Source organism: Trachemys scripta, chromosome 16 (assembly GCF_013100865.1).
Source record: "Trachemys scripta elegans isolate TJP31775 chromosome 16, CAS_Tse_1.0, whole genome shotgun sequence".
NCBI classification, from domain to species: domain Eukaryota; kingdom Metazoa; phylum Chordata; order Testudines; family Emydidae; genus Trachemys; species Trachemys scripta.
In genome coordinates, this window is record NC_048313.1 from 22,201,267 (window position 1) to 22,223,637 (window position 22,371).

Consider the following 22,371-nt stretch of genomic DNA (forward strand, 5'->3'; position numbering starts at 1 on the left):
CATCCCCAGAGTAGTCCCAGGCAGGTGAGAAAGTCCAGCACTGTCATTCTCCCAGCAGAGGCGCTCTGATCAGAGGGGCCTTTGGAAGTTTAGCTTATGAGACTTTGGAAGTGTTTTAAAACCAAACTGGTGCTGGCACTGGGAGAGCACACGTGGTTTAGCTGTGCTGGGAGGCAGGGATGGACACTCCCTGGGACACCAGGTAACACTCTCCTGTATAGGCAATCCCCAATCTAGTGAGACTAAGGCCACATCTACACTACAGAATTATGTCAGCCTAGCTTACGTTGGCCTACAGCCACCACACTATTAAATGGCTTGGCTCCTTGGGTTGGCGGTGCGTGTCCTCACCAGGAACACTTGTATCCATTGTGCTGTCAGCGTGGGGCATTGTGGGACGGCTCTTGGAGCCAGTAACAGTCGACATAAGCAATGCAGAGTCTACACCGACCCTGCGTCGACCTAATGACATCGACTGTGATTGCGCCGCTCGGGGAGGGGGTGTTACTAAGGTGGTGAAGAGGGGCCCTCATGTTGGCGGGAGCCAAATTTAAGTGAAAACACGTCCATAGCTAGGTCGACGGCAGGCAGCTCACGTTGACCTAACCATGTAGGGCGGACCAGACCTGCTGCAAGCTTTCTAAGCCTGTACATGGACAAGGCTTGAGTTTGCAGGGTCTGAGACGGGGGAACCACCTCAGCAGGGGCTAACACAGATACCTGTGATGATACGGAACGTCCATGCTCTCTGCTAGGTCCCAGCTGTGCAAAGCATGGGGAAGGAGGAGAATCAGCAGGACCAGAGGGATGGAACAGGGCCAGGAGCCAGAGGGGAGAAGAAGAGACAGGACCTTCGTGGGCAGCGTGAGTGATTGGGAAGCATCCATGTCTCTCTCCTGGATATCAGCGGGCACTGACCCGCGCGTGGAGAACTTGATCCAAGTGTTTCATGCTTTTCTCACCAGAAATGAGTGAAACCCCTTGCCACTTCCTCTTACAAAGGCAGGCAGGACTCATGATTGTTGTGAGTCTTGGCTCCTTTGGGGCAGACCCAGAGCCCCCGCCTCTGCACAGAGACCACCTGTGCCTTCCTGATGTAAACTGCCCACCCTGTCTGAGGCCTCCCTCAGCTTTGGCAGGACAAGCTCAGCCCACACTCTCTCACTTACCTCACACTGGCTGCGCAGACCCCGCTCTTGCAGGCGGGACCAGATGCTCTGAATTCTCCCAGCATGCTCAGGGTGGTTGCTGTTGTCCCCGCAGGAGCACTGGTGTTTGAGCATCACGGAGTCATACACGAGCCCTGAAACACAACAGCAGGTGGGGGTGTTAGGGGACACCTGCCCTGCTACGATCTCTATCACCCCAGTGCAGTGCCGGGCTCAGCTCCACGATGTGGCTGCACTCACAGCCCAAGCTGCTGCTCTCTCCTGGGCACCTGACCATCTGCACAGGCTCCCTCCTGGCCGTGTCTGAATGGGAGTCCATGACCGAGCGTGATGGCCCCCAGGACTGGGTTGCTGCACAGGGCCCAGCCTGGAGCTCCCCTACGACACGCCTGCCTCCTAGCTGCAGGCTGTCGCCCCGGCTCCTCACAATGCCCTGTCTGCTGTCACATGGAGGGGACAATCCCGGGGCAGCCCTGTGTGGCTGGGTCCCAGAGACGTCTCTTCCCACACACCAGCCCAATCGGGGAGCCCAGCCGAGAGCCCTTCGGAGCAGGGGGCTGGCTCTAGACCCCACTGCCCCGGGAGCTCTGGGCGGGATGGACCAGTGAGGGGGTCAGTGTCGACATGAGCCAAACGGCTGGGCACTGGTGCCCTTATACCTCCGAAAATCAGTGAATACAGACACACCACTGTACACAATCACTCCTACCCTCCCCCCAACCCCACAGGGGCACTCACCCCCCCAAGCCTCACAAGCGCTCACCCTCCAACCCCACGGGGGCACTCCCCCTGCCCCAGCTCCACAGGGGCACTCACCCCCTGAACCCCACGGAAGCACTCACCCCCACCCACCCCCCGCCCCACAACCCCATGGGGGCACTCCACGTACACACCCCACCCTAGGAGAACTCCACCCCCCAAACCTCACGGGGGCACTCACCACCCCTCCCCCCCTAGCCCTGGAAGCTGGCTCTGAGCCTTGTTTGGAAGCTGATCCTTGGGGAACCAAAGCCCAGTCCCTCTTCAAAGGCTGGGCTGGGGGCGAGGATGAGACCCTACAGCTACCTCAGTCTCTGCTGTTACGGCACGGCCCTCAGACCAGAGTCTCCCTGGACACCTCCCCATCCAAGGAGGCCTGAGCCGAATCCTACTCCTGCCTCAGGCCGGCAGCGGAGGAGACCCTGGTCCTTGCACTCCAGCCCAGCCACCCGGGCGCGGCAGCATCTCGGCTGGCCGTTGGGTGAAGCACTGGGCCTCTTTGCTGGAGGGCATGAGCTGGACACACCCAGGGGGCGAATGACACAATAGGGACGCCAGGCTGGGATCCTGAGGGCTCAGTCTTGGCACTTCATGCTCCCTTGGAAGAGCTTGGGCTCTGAAAAGCACTGTGGGCCCGTGCTCCTTTGAGCCCCATCAGTTCCTCCGGTGCCTGCCTGTCTCCTCTCCAGCCCTGGGGCTCAGGAACATATTGAGGGGGGAAACGTGCCTAGAGCCCCACCCCGGCAGGCTGGGGGAGATGACCGAGTGTAAGGACAGTGTCTTCCAAGGGACACAAGCTATACATTGCCACCCCCAGCCTATGTACACTTTTAGGGAGGGGGCGATAGATGCAGCAGGAGACTGGCCTGGCACAGGCTGGCTCCCCAGGCCCTGTTGCCATCAGGGCAGTTTAGGGCTGGCACCGTGTGGGCAGAGGCATGCAGGGTTTATCCGGCTTTCCTAGGGACAGAGTGTGACTGGTGCAGTGAGGCTGAGTGGTGTGGTGCTTAGAGCAGGGGAATGGGAGTCACGACTCCTGGGTTTTAGTCCTGACTTTGACCTGCCTGTGACCTTGGGCAAATCCCCTCCCCTCTCCCTGCCTCAGTTTACCTTGCATGTCAGCTGCTGCTGTGGGGTTTAATTACCATGTGAGGAAGTGGGAAGATGTGATACTTTTGAATATGGTGTGCCTCAGTTTCCCCTATATGCTGCATTGTTACCCAGTGGGGTGGAAAAAAACTGTTTTCTCTCAGCGCAGGCTAAGGGACAAAGATGTGAGTGTTCTCTAGCTGTCTGGGCCTTAGGCCCCATATCAATGGAGCAACCAAGAAGACAGTGGCAAATCTTGTCACCAGGACATTGGCACCTGACAACCAGCAACCACAGATTGCCCCACCTCTCTGCAGGAAGCTACCCTAAGGACTTCCTGTGCTGTGTTCCAGTTAATGAATAAACCTTCCCACTTTGACAATGCTGTCTGAGTGTCACTGCTAATGGTGTGAGGTGCACTAGGCCCTAACGAGCGCACAAGTCTCCATCAGGGTCTGTCTCAGTGGGACTCACTGAACGGAGCTCACGGTGTGAAGCAGGAGTGTTGCAGGCCCAGAGGTCCATTCTAAGGAAGCGGTGAAGCCACGTGGCTTGTGCTGGAGGAAGAGCAAGAACCCCAAGGGAGTCTGGCACTGAAGGGGTTCCTCCTACGGACCGTTCCAAAGCCGGGGCCATAGCACCAATCCTGTGTATCCGTGACATACCTGCAGCCCTACTGGAGCGCCCCCTGCTGGAGGCAGCCAACATTACCTGTTGTGAACTGTGGTTTGGCTGGTGACTCTTGCGCCGGCAGGGAGAGTGCCTTGGCGGGTGCGTCCTGGGCAGGAAGGGCGATGGTAGCAGTGGCGGGAGATGACTGGGCCCTGGAGAGAGGCCGGTGCCCTCCGTGTGTGGCGGGGACCATCAGGGAGTCGACTGGTGGCTGCCGCTTGAGGAGCGAGTGCTGCAGGCGCTGGTGATGCTCCCACAGGTAGGCCTGCTGGGGAGACGGTGTGACAGATGAGGGTGGCGCTCTGGGCCAGGGATGGTCTGGGGGACTCTGCAGAGGGCCCAGGTGTACATGCCATTCTCTAGGCCGGGGAAGACCACATCTGTCAGTGAGCTGAGTGCAGAGGCTGTGCTAACACCCCCCAGGGCTAGTCTGTGCGGCAGCCAATGGGGCCAGTGGCTCCCCACAGCATCTCAGCAGCTCTTCAATGCCAGGCCTGACGGCGGGTGTGGGGGAGGGGATCTCTGCACTGAACATCGGGATCTGCTCACTATGCCACGGGCCTGTTCTCTCTGGGCTGTTCCCAACCCAACCCAGGGCTAGTCCAGAGCTTCCACAACGGACCAAGGCACTGCTGCCCGGGCCTTGGCCAAGTCACAGTGTCTGATGCCCTCTTGTGGCTCTGCATGGCATTACCCCACCCACCCACTGAGCTTAGGGGAAAGGGCATACAACACGCCGGTGCCAGGGGACCCACAGTGCCCGGTCTCCTGCACAGGTTACTTTGGCAGTACAGTAGGGGACCCCTGAACTCTTGCTGGCCTAGTAGAAGTGCTGCAAACCCTGGGGTGGCAGGGGTATAAAGGTACTTTATGGTGGCATAGGCGACCCCATATGGGAAGGGGAATAAACCATCCCAATACAGGCCCCTGTCATACAGAAATGACACACAAGGAGACTCGGCTAAGCAAACGTTAGGGCTGCAAAGCTCAGAAATGCCAGAATTCAGGCTGCCCAGGCGACCCTCATCCAGTCCTGGCGCAGGGGCCTTAGCCACAGTCGTTAACGACACGCTCGCAGAGCAGGTTTCCAGAGCCCCTGGCCCTGCAGGGCCCGCTGTGGGCAGTGCTCACTGAAGGAGCGGCCAGCCGGCACTTGGTTTTCTCCTCACTGCTCACTGTGTGGCCCCAGCCTCGTTTCCTGAACACTATTCCGAGTCTTCTCTGGAGACACAGGGGTTTGTGATGGGGGGGTCGGGCCGCCTTAGCTCCTGCTGTGTCCTTCAGGCCTTGACATCTAGGAATCCTCAGCAGAGCCCCTCCACCCTAACGGCAGCGCGGAGCAACGGGAGCAGGCCGGAGCTGCTGGCTGAGGGGCAGTGAGGTGGGCCCAGGAAGCCCTCGTGCAGGCCTACAGGTGCCCCCCAGTCATGCCCCCTTCACTACCATCCCCTCCTCTCACGGGAGGACGTTTGCCCAGCGGGGTTTTGTGCCCTCCAGAACCGAGGAGCTGGCAACCAGCCAGCAATGCAGGCGGGGGTGATCAGTCCTGATGGCTCCACGTAGGCCCCCACCCCACCCCAGGCACGGGTTTGGAGAGGACATTGATGCCACTGGGTTGGCTGAGCAGTCACACTCCCATGGCCAGTGAAGTGAGGGTTGCTCCAGGATGGTGCTGTGCCCAGCACCCCTGGTGCCCAGATCCCTGCCAGCCCGTAGGTACCTGCTGCAAGACGAGCTCGTCCTGTGGCTGCATCAGCTTCGGGCTCCGCTCAGGCTCCTTTGTGCTGACCCCTGGCCGTGTGAGCTCCACTCGGCCCCTAGGCTGGTCACCGCGCTCGCTCACTCCCTCTGGGAGCCCACCCTTGGCCTCCATGTCCTCCGAGGAGGGGATCTGCCGCAGACGAGGCTTCTCACTGGACTTGGTCATTAGCTGCAGGGCGATGGGTCAAAATCACTTTGGGGAAGAAGCTACCAGAGGCTCCCCTGGGACAGACCCCTACCATCTGATCTGGATATGGGCAGAGATCTCTTTAATCTATTTAATGAAATAAATACTAGTGGGAATTGTGTGATGATGGGAGACGTTAACTTCCCAGAGATAGGTTGGAGGACAATACTAATAACAGCAAGGCCCAGACTTTCCTGGATGTGATAGCTGACAGATTTCTTCACCCAACAGTCGCTGAGCCCACAAGAAGGGGATGCCATTTTAGATTTGGTATTGGTGAGTAGTGAGGGGAATAGAAGAACTGGTTGCAGGAGACAACTGTGGTTTGAGTGATCATGAGCTAATTCACTTTAAACTAAATGGAAGGATAAACAAAAATAGGACCGAAACGAAGGGCCTTGATTTCAAAAGGGCAAACTTTAAAAAATGAAGGGAATTAGTTAGGGAAGTGGGATTGACTGAAGAACTCAAGGATCTGAATGTGGAGGAGGCCTGGAATTACTTTAAGTCAAAGTTCAGAAGCTCTTTGAAGACTGCATCCCAAGGACGGGGGGGAAAATTGTGGGGAAGGGTTGAAGACCAAGCTGGATGTCCAAGTACTTAAAACAGGTGATTAAGAGAAAGCAGAAAACCTACAAGGAATGGAAGGTGGGAAGGTTCAGCAAGGAAAGTGACCTCTTGGAGGGCAGAAAGCATAGGGGGAAACTGCCAAAAGTCAAGCAGCCCAAACCCCCCTGGCCCCAACCCAGAGCCCACACCCACAGCCGGAGCCCTCACACCCCTGCACCCCAACCCTCTACCCCAGCCCTGACCCCTCATCCCCAGCCCCAGCCTTGGAAAGGAAATTAAAACCAACAGTAAAAGGTTCTATAGCCATATAAATAAAAAGAAAACAAGGAAAGAAGAAGTGGAGCTGCTAAGCACTGCGGACGGGGTGGAGATTAAAGATAATCTAGGCACGATCCAAGGCCTAAACGAATGCTTTGCCTCCGATTTTAATAAGGGTAACGAGGAGCTTAGGGGCAGTGGCAAGGTGGTTAATGTGAACAACAATATGGAAACAGAAATTACCATATCCGAGGTGGAAGTCAAATTTAAACAGTTTAATGGAACTAAATCGAGGAGCCTAGATAATCTCCATCCAAGAATATTAAAGGAACTGGCACATGAAATTGCAAACCCAATAGCAAGGATTTTTAATGACTCTGTAAACTCAGGGGTCGTACCCTATGATTGGAGAATTGTTAATATAGTTCCTATTTTTAAGAAAGAGAAAAAAGTGATCCAGGAAACTACAGGCCTGTTGGTTTCACCTCAGTAAGGTCTTAGAACAAATTTTGAAAGAGGAAGTAGTTAAGGACATAGAGATAAATGGTAATTGGGATAAAATGCCACATGGTTTTACAAAATAGATTGTGCCACACCAACCCGATCTCTTTCTTTGAGAAGAGAACTGATTTTTTCGACAAAGGAAATGCAATAGATCTAATCTATCTGGATTCAGTAAGGCATTTGATACAGTTCCACAATTATTAATTAAATTGGAGAAGATGGGAATTAATATGAGAACTGAAACGTGGATAAGGAACTGGTGAAAGGGGAGTCTACAGTGGGTCATACTGAAAAATGAACTGTCAGGCTGGAGGGAGGTTACTCGTGGAGTTCCTAAAGATCAGTCTTGGAACCAATCTTATTAAAAAATTTTATGAACGATATTGGAACAAAAAGTGGGAGTGTGCTAATAAAATCTGCATATGACACAAAGCTGGGAGCTACTGCCAATATGGAGGAGGACCAGAATATTATACAAGAAGATCTGGATGACCTTGAAAACTGGAGTGAAATTTAATAGTGCAAAGTGCAAGGTCATGCATTTATGGACTAACAACAAGAATTTTTGCTATAAGTTGGGGAAGTATCAGTTGGAAGCGACAGAGGAAGAGAAAGACCTGGCCATATTGGTTGATCACAGGATGACTATGAGCCACCAGTGTGATATGGCCGGGAAAAAAGCTAATGCGGTCTTGGGATGCATCAGGCGAGGAATTTCCATAGAGATAAGGAGGTGTTAATACCATTATACAAGGCACTGGTGAGACCCTAAGTTCCCTGTAAGCTGCACGGTCATGCAGCAGCCTATTTAGTGCTGCACAGGTGCTCAGAGAACCCGCCCAGGGACTTGCTCTGCCCCTCCCCCGGCCCCCAATCTCCTGCGGCCAGGGTGCCCCTCCCACAGCCCCAACGCAACCTGAGGCCCGGACCTGCTGGGGCAGTGCGGCTGGAGCAGCCGCGGCCGGTGTGGCCCAGGAGTGGCTGGGGCGGCACGGCCCGACCCCAGAGTGGCCCGGACCCAGACGCAGCTGGGGCAGCGTGCCCCGGCCCGACCCAGACCTGTTGGAGCCGGGGGAGGGGTGCCTATCCTGCAGCCCCAGCCCCACAGCTCCCGTGGCGGGGAGAGGCGCCTCTCCCGTCCAGCCCAGGTGCTGCTGCGGGGAGAGAGGGCTGGGAGGAGTCCTCTCTCCCCGCTGTAGCCACGGAGCACCCTCCTGCACCCCAAACCCCCCCCGCCCCAACCCAGAGCCCGCACCCACAGCCGGAGCCCTCACACCCCTGCACCCCAACCCTCTACCCCAGCCCCTCATCCGCAGCCCCACCCCAGAGCCCACCCCCCCAGCCAGAGCCTTCACACCCCTTCACCCCAAGCCCTGAGCCCCCTCCCACACTCTGAACCCCTCGGCCCCAACCCCACCACATGAATTTCGTGAATGAATGAAAAAATGAAAAAATTCGTTCCACACATGGGTGGAAAAAATTAGAGGGAACAGGGAGACCTCATCTGGAATACTATGTGTAGTTCTGGTCTCTCATGTTTAAGAAAGATGAATTCAAACTGGAACAGGTGCAGAGAAGGGCTACAAGGATGATTCGAGGAATGGAAAATCTATCTTGTGAGAAGAGACTCAAAGGGCTTGGCTTGTTCAGCCTCCCCAAACGATGGCTGAGGAGAGATATTGCTCTTTATAAATACATCAGAGGGATAAATACCAGGGAGGGAGAGGAGTTATTAAAGTGCCAATGGCTATAAATTGGCCATCAACAAGTTTAGGTTTGAAATTAGATGAAGGTTTCTAACCATAAGAGGAGGGAAGTTCTGGAACAGCCTCCCAAGGGGAGATGTTGGGGCAAAAAAACGAACTGGCTTCAAGACTGAACATGATAAGTTTCTGGAGGGGATGGGATAATGAGACTGTCTACAAGGGCATGTACCTGATCTGCGACTACTAGCAGCAAATATCCCCAATGGCCAGTGATGGGACCCTAGATGGGGAGGGCTCTGAGTTACTATGGAGAATTCTCTCCCAGGTGTTTGGCTGCTGGGTATTGCCCACATGCTGAGGGTCCAACTGACTGCCATATTTGGGGTTGGGAAGGAATTTTTCCCCGGGTCAGATTGGCAGAGACCCTGGGGGGGGTTTCGCCTTCCACTGCAGCATGGGGCACATGTCATGTGCAGGTTTCAGCTAATGTAAATGGTGGATTCTCTGTAACTTGAAGGCTTTAAATCATGATTTGAGGATGTCAGTAACTCAGCCAGAGGTTAGGGGTCTATTCCAGGAGTGGGTGGGCAAGGTTCTGTGGCCTGCAATGTGCAGGAGGTCAGACTAGATGATCATGATGGTCCCTTCTGGTCTTAAGGCTATGAGTGAGCAACGGAGCCAGATGGGAATAGGACAAGGGAGGCCACAGAACTCTGAGAGACTGGGGGGCAGAGCCCACGTGGCAGGGAGCTCTGAGGGTTTGATGGGGGGAGCTGTGCGGGGGTGGGGAACCCCAGGTGGGGGGAGCTATGTGGGGGTGGAGAACCCCAGGTGGGGGGGAACTCTGTGTGATGGGGGAGCTTTGCGGGGGTGGGGAACCCCAGGTGTGTGTGTGGGAGCTCTGTATGACAGGGTGAAGGGGGNGGGGTGGGGAACCCCAGGTGTGTGTGTGGGAGCTCTGTATGACAGGGTGAGCTGTGCTGGGATGGGGAAACCCAGATGGGAGGAGCTCTATGTGATGGGGTGAGGGGGGAGCTGTGCGGGGGTGGGGAATGCCAGGTGGGGGCAGCTGTGTTCAGAGGTTGATGTGAGGAACTCTGTGATGGGGGGGGGAGATGTGAGGCACTCTGTGGGGTGGGGTGAGATACCCCTCCCTGCATGCCATCTGGGGTAACAGGGGAAGCTCTGTGCAGGGTTGGTGATGAGGGAGAGTGTTGCGTGCTTGGGCTGAGGTTACCCTGGGTGGTGATGGGGGGGTGCTCTGTGCAGGGGGTAACGGAGGAGCATTGTGACATGGGGGTACCCCGGCTGGGGGGGCTCCAACACGGCTAAGCTGGCAGCTGTATTGGCAGCTGCCGACGCCAGGGAGCTCACTCGCTGTCCTGGGACTGAGGGAGGGCAAAACAGCTGCTTGTGTCTGTGGGCAATGTCGCCACCCAGTGCCCTGGCCTGGCAGCTTGGGTGCTGAGTGCCACCTGGGCCTTACTTCACCATGCACCTGAAGTGCCCTCAGTCCCCAGCATGGCGCCCTCCTGCCCCGGCGGTGGTGTTGCCCAGCCTGCATGCCCGTTAGCCTCTTACCTTGCCCAAGTGTGTCTGCTGTTTGAGTCTCTCCAGGAATTGAGCATGGTGCTGCTGGTACGCCAGCTGCTGCTGGATGGCCTTGGGGTTGGGGGGCAGGGGCTCGGAGCGGGTCCGCCCCAGCGGTTTGTGGTGGCCTGCCAGCGACAGCCGGTCGGTGGGGATGAGTGAGGGGGCGAAGTGGAACGGGACCGTCCCCAGGCCTGGCACTGCGGGGAGAGAGACTGGTGAGGCAGGGCTGGAGCTGGGTGCCGCACCAGGTGCTCAGGAATGGGCAGTGGGCTTAGGGTGTGACATTATCATCCCCTAACCTGGCCTGTGACCCTTGGCCTGCCCTGTGCTGCAGCTCAGGCCCCCCCACTGCCCTTTGGGGCTCCGTGCAGCCCCACAGACAGAAATCAGTGTGTCTGCTGGGGTTCAGCCCCTCCCATTTCACTTATTTATACAGCCCTTACAGACAATTTGCCGGGGGGAAGGGGAGAGAGGACTGGTACAGTTGTTCCCCTTTCTCCCATCTTGTCAGCTCTGGGGCTCCCTGCTAGGCCCACGACAGCCCTGAGAACCCATGCTCCCGGCAGTAGCGTAGCTGGGGGGGGGGAGAGGGGCAGCAGCCGCTCTCCCACTGAGCACAAGTGGCGCCTTTTCAATTTCTTGGCGCCTTTTTAATTTTTACTCACCCGGCGGCACTCCGGGTCTTCTGCGGCACTTTGGCAGCGGGCCCTTCACTAGCTCCGGGTGTCTTCGGCAGCACTGAAGGACCTGCCGCCGAAGACCTGCGGAGCAAGTGAAGGTCCCACCGCCGAGGTGCCGCCGAAGACCTGGAGCGCCACCCCGTCAGTAAAAGCACCGCCGGGTGAGTAAAAGTGCCGCAGCGGGTGGCGCCTTTTTTGGGGATCGCTCCCCCTGTTCCCTCCACCTGGCTCCGCCACTGGCTGCAGGGGCACCATAGGCCAGCCCTTCCCAAGGACAGACTGGCTAATGCCCAGCACCTGCAGCTGTTCTCAATGGGGGCTGAGGGGGGAATCTCCATGGTGTGCCCTGGGGGTGGGGAATCTCCCTGGGACTCACTGAGGGAGGGGGCGGGAGGTGAGCTCCATGTTCTCACAGAGCGCGGAGGGGCAGGCCTTGACCTGCAGGCCAGCTGGAAATCCAGCCAGGTGCCAGCCGCAAGTGCGGCATGTGTCAGGCTGGGAGGTGAGCAGCAGAGGGCAATCGCATTAGGGCTGGCCACAGCTCCCACCCTTCTCACCCCCCTGCCCTGCCATTGTGCAGCCTGCAGTGGCTGCGGGAGACCTCTGGCTGCCCCTCACCCGCTTTCCCGCCTCTGCTCCACACTTGGAGCAGAAGGGTTGGGCGAGCCATAGAGAGGGAAGCCCAGAGGGAGGAGAGTGGGAGCCGGTAGAGGAAGACTCACCCCTCTCCCTCACAAGCCCGCTCTGCCCTTGGCTGCAGTTGGAGAGCAGGGTTCGGAGCTGAGCTACGCAGGGGCATCTGCCTGAGCGTACAGGCTGTTTGAAGCAACCCCTGACAGCTAGCCGCTTCCCAAGGCATCTCCATGCGTGTTAACTCTGAAACCTAACAATGTGGAATTCCACAGTAGCATTAGCTACCTTAATGCTCATGTGCCAGCTGGTCAGAGGGGAGATTGTTAAGCACAGCCCAGTTCTCAGGGATGCTGGGGGGTCTCATACAGCACTGTAGGAAATCTGCTGAGACCCCAGAGCCCCTTTCAGGTACACGCCAGCAGAGATCCGAGCTGCACTTGGCGCTGGGACTGCAGCCTCAGCCCCAGGACCCTTGGTGAAGTGGGAGCAATACGTACTTGCCACAAGTGGCGCGTGGGTGACTGAGGACTCAAGAATAATGACAGGCTGAAGCCGAGGGGACAGAGGCCCTCCGGGCTCATGCTGCTCCAAGCCAGCTGGTATGAACATGGACGAGTGGGTGCCCGAGAGGACGGGCCCGTTCAGCACTGGCACCCGGTGTGCCAAGCTAGAGAGGGAGCGGCGGTCTGCGTCGCCCTGCAGAGAGAACAGGGAGTCCATCAGCAGCGTACCAGGGCGGGGGTAGAGGAGCACACTGGGATGCCTGGGAGGGGTCCTAGGGCCTGACAGGGGCACTGGCACAGTCTAGAGGAAAGGGACGCCCCTGGCTCTGTGTCCCAAGGTGTGTGGGGGACCCTGTGGGTCTGCAAACCCATGAAGTGCTGCATCACATCCAGGACTGCTGCTCTGTGATCCTGGCCTTCAGGAGGGGGGTTGGGCTCCCTCTGCCCTGCATGAGGGACCCATCTACCTACCCTGGCACAGGCAGCAGCTGGCAGGCCCAGCGAGATGGCCGGAAGGGAGGCCGTGCTCTGCAGGGCAAACTGGGCCAGCGAGCTCTCCTGCATCATCAGGCGCTGGGCGAGTGGCGCCTGCACCAAAGACAATACATTAGTCTCCAGACATGGTACAGCTGTGTGGGGCAGCAGGGGTTACAGCGCCAGTGCCAGCAAAGGGTGGCACAAGGACCCCAGCAGGGAAGACAGCACCGCCAACCAGAAGGCAACAGGGGGACACAGTGCAAGACAGGGAGCAGCAGGGGGACCTGGAGGGCATCAAGGCAGCAGTGGGGTGGCTGGTGACTAGCCAGGGGGCAATAGGGTTGGGTGGGTTGCCACCAGCTGCTGGGGGGAAGGGAGAGTAACAGGGCCTAGAAAACTGGGACGAATTCTTAGCTGGTAGTTTTCAAGGAAGTGGGAATTCTGGGAGGGGAAGTTGCCTGGTCCTGGCTCCAGGCCCCGGGGCCCACGAGAGATCTGGGGACAGAACGGCGGAATCCGTTAGCCCATGCTCTCCCTGGGGACAGCGTGCCCCAGTGACCCCACCCAAGGCAGCACGTCCTGGGCTCCTGGCTCCCTTCGACAGGTCTGCAGGCGCCGTACCTCATGGGCCATGCTGGGCCCGGAGGGGGGGACTCCATGTTCCGCTGGGAGGCTGTCGTTGGGGGAGCTGCAGCCAGACACAGGGGTGCTGCTACTGCTGGGGGATGAGTCTGCACAGGGAAGAGAAGTCAGACAGGAGAGTGGCAGGATGAAGGGACCCAAGGGCACAAGGGGGCCGGGCACATTGTTTTCTCTGTACCCTCCCTCGCATCAGGTACCCCAGCTTCCTTTCACAGGTACACAGCCTAGTCCCCTCACATGTGCTGCTTCCCCTCATGACTACTTCACCCCTCCCAGCTGCACCAGCCCGCTGCTGACCTCCTGGCTCCGGCACAGTGCCCTTGCCCTGCCCTGCCCTCGCCAGCCGGATGACACTCGATTCCATCTGGACGTAGCACTCTCCCCGAGCGGCTGCCTGAGCCCAGGTAGGCAGGCAAGGACAGCTCATGCCCTGAGAGCACATACTCCTGGCAGTGCACCAGGCAGAGGCGGTTGGCGTCGCTGCAGGGACCGTCCCTGGTTCTGCACCCAGCCCTGAGACAGGGCAGAGTGCGCCATCTTGGGGCAGTCCCGGGAGTTTGCCACCATCTGCCCAGCTGTGCTAGTGGGAAGCGCGCCCGTCCCCAGGTCCAGCGCCACACATGGGTAGGTCCTGCTGCTCCCAGCAGGGGTCGAGCAGCCATGGCCAGGGGCCTGGGTTGGCATCGTTTGCTGGGACTGCTTTGGGTCCATTAACCCCTCAAGTCTCTGACAGGTCAGAGGAACAGCCCAGCGCAGCTCCAGCATTGCCCTCTGCACTGGCTGGGCCTGGCCCTGCCTGGCTAGTAGCACATCACACCTGGCACGAGGCTCCCTTAAAGAGCATTGCTGCCATGGGACAGCACCAACCCTGTGCACTGAGCGCCCCTGCAGCTCCACTGGCATGGGTGACCCCCTGCACGGAGCCTCGGGTGCAGGGTTTATGCGGGGCCCTAGTGTGCAGCAGCTGCTCTCCCTGGAGCCCCAAGTTCCTGCTGTCGCCCCAAGAGACTCACCAATGGCCTCTGCTGGCCTCCTCTTCAGGGAAGGGGGTGCACTCTCCTTGCGGGTCAGTGGGTTCTTACGCCGGTCCAACGACTTCTTGGGCTTGTATCGCACCTTCAGGTTGGGCTCAGATGCTGCGGGCAGACAAAGCTGTTGGTTAGTGGTCTCCCTGCGCTATGGCATTGATACAGGTGCTGCCACACTGGCCTCTTGGGCTCAGGCATGACCCTTGGGGCTGTCGCAAAGTCACCTTCAGACCTGCACACCTGTGCGCCAGCCCAACCCCCTCCCACTCCCTAGCCAGTGCCAGTCTCACCTCCCTGCCAGGACACGGGCCCTAAGTGTGTGTGGAAGCGAAGGCCAGGAGGAAGTCAGGCTGGGAAGGTGGCTGAGTCCACCCTGCTGTCACACCTGCACCCATGGGCACGAAGCCAGCATGGCCATGGCCGTACCTGTTTTCCGCAGAGGAAAGTGCTCCGGAGGGTCTATGGAACTGCTGGGGACTTGTGGCAGGAAGGGGCTGAGCACAGGAGGGGCAGGGCCTTCAGTATCCAGGGGCTCCAGCGATCTGCAGGGAAGTAGCAGCACGGTTAGAGACCAGCCCTTGGCTCGGGGATTCTTCTCAGCCCTGCAGCACTGACATTCCTCTGGAAAAGCCTGGTGCAGCCTGGCCCCACCATGCCACTGAGTTTGCCCCCAGCTTCTTGGCAAACTCCTACCAGCTCAATAAAGGGCATCCCCGCCCCTGGTGCCGGGACAGCCCCCAGACACCCTCGGTCCAGTGCAGCCCCCACCCCCGGTGCTGGGACAGCCCCCAGACACCCTCGGTCCAGCGCAGCCCCCGCCCCTGGTGCTGGGACAGCCCCCAGACATCCACATCCCAGCGCAGCCCCCGCCCCTGGTGCTGGGACAGCCCCCAGACACCCTCGGTCCAGTGTAGACCCTGCCCCTGGTGCTGGGACAGCCCCCAGACATGCTTGGTCCAGTGCAGCCTCCGCCCCGATGCTGGGACAGCCCCCAGACACCCTCGGTCCAGCGCAGCTCCTGCCCCTGAACCTGGGACACCCTCGGCCCAGATTCCCTTGGTCCAGTCAGCCCCCCACCTGTAGTACTGGGTTTGCCCCAGCCTGGCCTGTCCCCCCAGGAAAGGGGCACATGTGCATCACTGTGTCCACAGTTTTCCCCCACAGTCTGTATGGGACGTGCCTCCACCCACAGTGCGCATCCAAGGCCCGGACACTCCAGAGATGCTACAGTTAGAGCCCTGCATAGATACGACATTTGGATCCACATCCGAGCTGTGAGCCACAAAAATGGCCCGGGGATCTAAAGCGGCTATCCGCAGATTTGCAGGGCTCTAGCTACAGTTCCAGAGATGGCCTGTCGAGGTGTGAGCAGGGGGTGCCTGCCAGGTCCCCACGCAGAGCAGATAAGACCTGGTCTGGACACTAGAGGGAGCTCCCTGGTTGCTGCAAACCACAGAAAAATCCATCTCAGAGGGGCTGCCAGAGCTGCGGAGTCCTAAGGAGCCTAGGTGAACAGAGCGCCCCCCGCAGGATCACTGCACCCACTGCTGTGCTCCACAGACACAGATGCTGTGAGAGCCCCTGCCTCACAGACAGATGCAGGCCTTCCCATCAGGAGACAGGCTCTCTCCACTGAGAGCCCAGTATCTCTATCTCACCTGTATGGCCTGGTGGCGTGTCTTGGGGATGCTCAGGTGTCTCTCTCATATCCATATGGCGGTTGGGGGGGGGGGGTGGGGGATGCCCAGGTGTCTCTATCTCACATGTACAGCATTGGAAGGGGGGTTGGGGATGCTCAGGTGTCTCTAGCTCACCTGTAGGGCATGGGGGGGCCACTGGGGTTGCTGGTCCTTTCCAAAGCTGCCTGTTGTTTCTTCAGGATTACCTCGGCCAGCTTCTGTTTCACCACCGTGCTCGCCACAGCACCTGCAGGGAGAAGGGGAATGAGCATTCTGGGTTGGGAACCAACACGAGCCTCCTACAGGGCTCCCAGTACGACATGGGCGGCCTCCCCACTGACTTCCTGCCCTGGGGCACCTGCAGGCAGGTAGCACATACCTGAGTGGCCAATGCCCATGGCACAGTGACTTGGCCACAGGCCTAAGAGCTGGGCCCCTCTAGCACATCCCTGCCAAGCCTTGCTCAGATGCTATTAGTTTCTCAGTCAATCCCCCACCTCCATCAGCCCCTACCGCTCTGTACGGCCCCCTCGGGCAGCCAGCTGTGAAACCTTGTGCCACCCCTGTGCTACAGAGTCCCCAGGTCTCATCGCTTACTCTGAGAAAGGCCCCTGAGGCTTCATAGACTTCTTCCTGATTTCTATTATTACTGCATTAGTGCTTTGCCTAGAGGCCCCACTATGCCAGGAGCTGCCTTGCCACAGAGTGACTGAGATTAGGGCCTTTTTGTGCTAGGTGCTGCACATGCATGCAAACAATTTCTGAGATCAGGGCCTCACAGTGCTGGGCATGGGCACGTGCACACACACACACACACACCCACACACATACAGAGATCGGGCCCTCATTCTGCCAAGCGAGCACAAACACACACACACATGGTCCCATGAGAAAAGTCTTTCAAAGTCAGATCCCAGCTTGAGAGCAGAGTTTGGCCAGGATCACTTCCTTGGACGAAGGCAGGCTCTAGTCTCCACTTCAGGCTCCCCGCTCTACAGCAAGTGGCTGGCACACAGAATCACAAGGCCTGATCCTGTGAGGCACCAAACTCTCGACCCTAACTTCACCTTTTCCGTGTTGTCCTGGACCCCAGCTTAGCCTGTAATCCACTGCCCTTCCCTTGGCACACTGTGCTGGCCACAGGGCCACGCTTGAAATGCACTCCTCTTGCTTCGACAGGGGCAACTCGCTTCTCAAGGCCACAGTGCTGTTGCCTCGCTCCTTGCACATCCCGCACCACTTTCTCCTCTCCACTGGCTGCCCCAGACCATCTTTGGTCCAGTTCCTTTAGTGCAGGAACCCAGAGAATGTGTAACTTTGCAGAGCACCGGGAGTCCAGCCTGGCAAGCAGCAATGTCAGCTAAGCAGGGGGGTCTGTCCCTTTAAGGGCCTGCAGCACCACAGAGCAGCAAGCCCTGCCCTAAGGAGAAGCCCAGCAGGCAGGTGTTGGGAACCAGCAGATCCAGCCAAGAAGTGGCTAATGACTGGCTCTGATTCCCAGCTGGGAGACATAAGTAAGGACTCAGGCCTGTAATGGCCTATGTGGTTCCCATGTACATGATGGAGCCCTCTAGTTAATCAAAAGGGCCTCTGCCTCTTCAGAGGGGAATGATCAGAAAAAACACAGGGATCAACTGATTCTAGGACACAACAAATGAAAAAAGAGGAATGGGAGAGAGGGTCACAGGTTTACAATTGGGATCCCAGCGGGGGACACCAAGCAGAGAATGCTGGACAGAACCCACTGCTCCTCCGAAGAGTCCAAGAATGCCACCCAGAGGCACTCTGCCCAGAGTCATGAATGGACAAGAGCACAAAATTGAGCCCCACAGTCTCAGTTGCAGCGCCCGTCCAACCCCCTCCTCCTTGACTGATATATGGCCAACATGGCCAATGCCGGGAGGAGGTTGATGAGGTGGTCCTACAACCTTGTGGGGCCGTGGATAGGGAGTGCAAGGAAAAGTGCAGCCGGCAACTCAGCAAGAGGTTCTGGAGGGGGGCAGAAAAGGGGCTGTGGCCTGGTGCACTGTAAATACACACGTGCCGGGGTCTCCCGCTCGCCACCAGAAGAACAAGCGTCAGGAGAGTCCGAAAACCACATAACTCTCCTGTGCTCACAGCCCCGTGAGGCAGCCGTTAACTTATATCCCCAGCAGACTGTGGCACGAAGGTGGAATACAGGCTGGCCCACCGGGGCTCCTTGCCCTCCAGAGCTGGTAGCAGATCCCACCATTTTGTATCGGGGCAGGACACAAGGGTGAGGTAATGAACAATGTGGGGCACAAGCTGTTCCCATGATGTGGCTCAGAAACAGACTGGCTGGATCCTACTAAGTCAGCTCATATGGGCAGTTTGAAGCAGCCACGGGGGCTCGCAGGGCCAGGGCCCGATCTCAAGCGCCAGAAGGCCAGGCAAACGGGCAGGCAAGGAACACGCTGCTGCAGGACTTGCTCGAGGAAAGCTATAGAGGCAGAGGGCAGGGCAGCCTTTACCTCCTGGAGCTCATGGCAGGGGACATGCAGGGTGGGCAACCCCATTCACTGAGCAAGTGTACCAGGGTACACCCAATCCCACCAACCGTGGTCCAGGAGGTCTCTGTCTCTGGTGACACCAGCCAGGACCAACCTCCAGTGCACTGAAAGGACCTCCACCGTGTGTGTCACAAGACGTGGGCGTGGAACAGGGGTTCATCTAGGAGGTTCACACCCTCAGTGGCCGTAACAGACCTGCCTGTGGAGACCAACCTCCAGGTCCTGAGACCATCCTGGTAAAAGATCGGCAGCTCAGAAAGGTCTCAAGGGAGACTTCTCGGATACAGATAAAAGAGTTGCCAGTCATGTCGGAGCCCTCAGAGGTGGTGGAGGGAGGTGTGCCTTAGCTGGCTCCAGGCCAGACTACAAGCATCATAAAGGAGCCTCTGCAGGGCCTGGAGATGGAAAGTGTGGAAAGCGTATGTGAATGCATATCAGGCCCTGCCCCCACTCTTCCAGAGGGAGGTTCAGCACTCCTGCAGAGACTCAGTGCTTTTCTGGCCAGAAGAACTCCAGGACCTTCCCCTGGAGGTTGGCCAGGGTACACAAGAGTGGGCTCCGGCTATTAAACCAGTGCCAGAGCATGGACAGAACTAGTTTGTTAAGAACCAGCGACCTCCCCTGAAGGGAAAGGCACCAGAGAAGCCCCCTCCATGCCCACAACCCACCAGACACCCTGGCCCCCAAGTCAGTCCTATTTTCTAGTAGGGAGGGATCGGTGGCCAATAGAAGCCCAGACAGAGTAGCAGACCTGTGCCCCACTGGATGGTCTGAAGTGCAGGTGGGAGGGAGTTTACATGACACCCATTGCGGACCATCAGGCCAGAGCTCTTGAGTCAGCTGACCCAGGCAGAGGAGGCCACTGAGTAGATGGTTTGGCAAGCCTCCACCCCCACCGTGTCTTCCAGATCCTGGGCCAGAAGTTGCACATTGTTGGTATACGCTGACAGGACCACCCTCCAAGCCGGGTTGCATAGCACCAGCCCCATCCATCGCTTGCAAAGAAAGGCCTTGACGACAATGGCATATAATTGGCCAAGACAAAGAGCAGCCCTGACACACTCCCAGACCAAAGATGACTGGTTGGGTCAAGGCCCGGTTGAGCTTGACTATACACTCTGCAGAGGTGTGCAGCACCTGAAGGAACCTCCCAAATTGGGGACTGAAGCTGATTGCTCACACAGTTCCCATGAGAAACTCGAGGTCCACCCTGTCAAATGCCTTCTTCTGGTCGAGGGACAGGAAGTTGAGAGACAAAACATCCCTACGTGCCCGACAGAAAAGGTCCCAGACTAGATATAGATTATCAAATAAACTCCAGCCTGGGACAGCATAGGTCTGGTCGGGGAGGATCACATACGCCAGCATGGACTTCAGCCATGGCAAGATGGCTTTCGCTATGACCGTATAGTCTGCACTGAGTAGCGATCAGGGCTGGCCTTACCATGAGGCGAACTGAGGCGGCCGCCTCAGGTGCCAGACTGTGGGGTGGGGGGCACCAATAGGACCCAGAGTGTAGAAAATTGTGTCTGCTGCTGGTACATATGTATTTTCTCTGCTCTAGATGCACAGAGATGGTGGAGTGCCGTGCTGGAGGAAGGAGAGCACAAGAGACGTAACAGGCAGGCAGGAGAAAAGGTGAGAGGGAATAACAGAAAGCAGCAGGAGCTGCAGGGAGAGAGAGGAGGAGCCTCTTATGTACCCCTCTAGCACCCCTGGACTGATTAACACCAGCTTCTCAGGGAGCTTCCTGTTTCCTGCTGCCTCCCTGAACCCACTTGAGGAGAACAGGCAGTCAACTGAAGTAGTAGGAGCCAGTTAGGCCCTTAAGACACTGATATCTTCCCTCACTCAGGCCCTGCTACCAGCCTGCTTATTTGTCCCCTTCAACTGAGTGTTGAGAGCCACTCTAGCAGGCACAGAACAGCAGTCACGAGTGAAAGAAGAAAACGCCGCTCTGGGGCAGCATTCAGAAAAAGAAAGCAAGCAAAGGAAGCTTTTCTATCTAAGCAGGAAGGAGCTCTCCTGAGATACATAGACACAAATGTTCACGGTGAGCCTTCCGGCCCCAGTGAGGATGGGAGTGGTGAGGAGATGCCTGATCTTCCAGTTAGTCAGAGTGCAGGTGACCTGGCAGCTACTGCAGCATCCATATCTCCATCTCAAATGGATGTAACCGTGCACATTCCTGAAGAAAAGTGTAGCTCAGAGAAGAGTGTGGTGGAGGTACAAGAAACAGCTGCTGCTGAGTTTAGTTCCTTAAGTCTAGATGATCCAGGACTGCACACCCACTTGAGCAGTAGCCTGAGGGACTTATCATAGAATCATAGAATATTAGGGTTGGAAGGGACCTCAGGAGGTATCTAGTCCAACCCCCTGCTCAAAGCAGGACCAACACCAACTAAATAATCCCAGCCAGGGCTTTGTCAATCCGGGCCTTAAAAACCTCTAAGGAAGGAGATTCCACCACCTCCCTAGGTAACGCATTCCAGTGCTTCACCACCCTCCTAGTGAAACAGTGTTTCCTAACATCCAACCTAAACCTCCCCCACCACAACTTGAGACCATTACTCCTTGCTCTGTCATCTGCCACCACTGAGAACAGCCAAGCTCCAACCTCTTTGGAACCCCCTTCAGGTAGTTGAAAGCAGCTATCAAATCCCCCCTCACTCTTCTCTTCTGGAGACTAAACAATCCCAGTTCCCTCAGCCTCTCCTCATAAGTCATGTGCTCCAGCCCCCTAATCATTTTTGTTTCCCTCTGCTGGACTCTTTCCAATTTTTCCACATCCTTCTTGTAGTGTGGGGCCCAAAATTGGACACAGTACACCAGATGAGGCCTCACCAATGTCGAATAAAGGGGAAGGATCACGTCCCTCGATCTGCTGGCAATGTCCCTACTTATACAGCCCAAAATGCCATTAGCCTTCTTGGCAATGAGAGCACACTGTTGACTCATATCCAGCTTCTCGTCCACTGTGACCCCTAGGTCCTTTTCTGCAGAACTGCTACCTAGCCATTCGATCCCTAGTCTTTAGCAGTGCATAGGATTCTTGCGTCCTAAGTGCAGGACTCTGCACTTGTCCTTGTTGAACCTCATCAGTTTTTTTTTTTGGCCCAATCCTCTAATTTGTCTAGGTCCCTCTGTATCCAATCCCTACCCTCCAGTGTATCTACCACGCCTTCCAGTTTAGTGTCATTTGCAAACTTGCTGAGAGTGCAGTCCACACCATCCTCCAGATCATTAATAAAGATATTAAACAAAACCGGCCCCAGGACCGACCCTTGGGGCACTCCGCTTGAAACCGGCTGCCAACTAGACATGGAGCCATTGATCACGACCCGTTGAGCCTGACGATCTAGCCAGCTTTCTATCCACCTTACAGTCCATTCATCCAGCCCATACTTCTTTAACTTGGTGGCAAGAATACTGTGGGAGACGGTATCAAAAGCTTTGCTAAAATCAAGGAATAACACATCCACTGCTTTCCCCTCATCCACAGAGCCAGTTATCTCATCATAGAAAGCAATTAGGTTAGTCAGGCATGACTTGCCCTTGGTGAATCCATGCTGACTGTTCCTGATCACTTTCCTCTCCTCTAAGTGTTTCATAATTGATTCCTTGAGGACCTGCTCCATGATTTTTCCAGGGACTGAGGTGAGGCTGACTGGCCTGTAGTTCCCTAGATCCTCTTTCTTCCCTTTTTTAAATGGCTCTGCAATCACATCCGCCAACTCCTTTAGCACCCTCGGATGCAGCGCATCCGGCCCCATAGATTTGTGCTCATCCAGTTTTTCTAAATAGTCCCAAACCACTTCTTTCTCCACGGAGGGCTGGTCACCTTCTCCCCATACTGTGCTGTCCAGTGCAGCAGTCTGGGAGCTGACCTTGTTCGTGAAGACAGAGGCAAAAAAATCATTGAGTACATTA

At 57.0% G+C, this 22,371-nt stretch overlaps 1 protein-coding gene across 4 annotated transcripts in view; it reads right to left on the reverse strand.

Moving 5' to 3' along the window:
• Nucleotides 1–22,371, reverse strand: part of HDAC7 (histone deacetylase 7) — a 203,504-nt gene that overhangs the window by 18,169 nt on the left and 162,964 nt on the right. For 3 of the 4 annotated variants that reach the window (XM_034792076.1, XM_034792075.1, XM_034792072.1), the window contains 9 exons: nucleotides 16,046–16,157; nucleotides 14,658–14,773; nucleotides 14,217–14,339; nucleotides 13,183–13,292; nucleotides 12,079–12,277; nucleotides 10,257–10,465; nucleotides 5,410–5,619; nucleotides 3,729–3,957; nucleotides 1,170–1,303 (listed from right to left, as the gene is read on the reverse strand). In XM_034792076.1, coding sequence (XP_034647967.1) covers nucleotides 1,170–1,303; nucleotides 3,729–3,957; nucleotides 5,410–5,619; nucleotides 10,257–10,465; nucleotides 12,079–12,277; nucleotides 13,183–13,292; nucleotides 14,217–14,339; nucleotides 14,658–14,773; nucleotides 16,046–16,157 — 1,442 coding nt within the window. The remainder of the gene's footprint in view (nucleotides 1–1,169; nucleotides 1,304–3,728; nucleotides 3,958–5,409; nucleotides 5,620–10,256; nucleotides 10,466–12,078; nucleotides 12,278–13,182; nucleotides 13,293–14,216; nucleotides 14,340–14,657; nucleotides 14,774–16,045; nucleotides 16,158–22,371) is intronic. The other variant, XM_034792073.1, reaches the window with a different exon arrangement.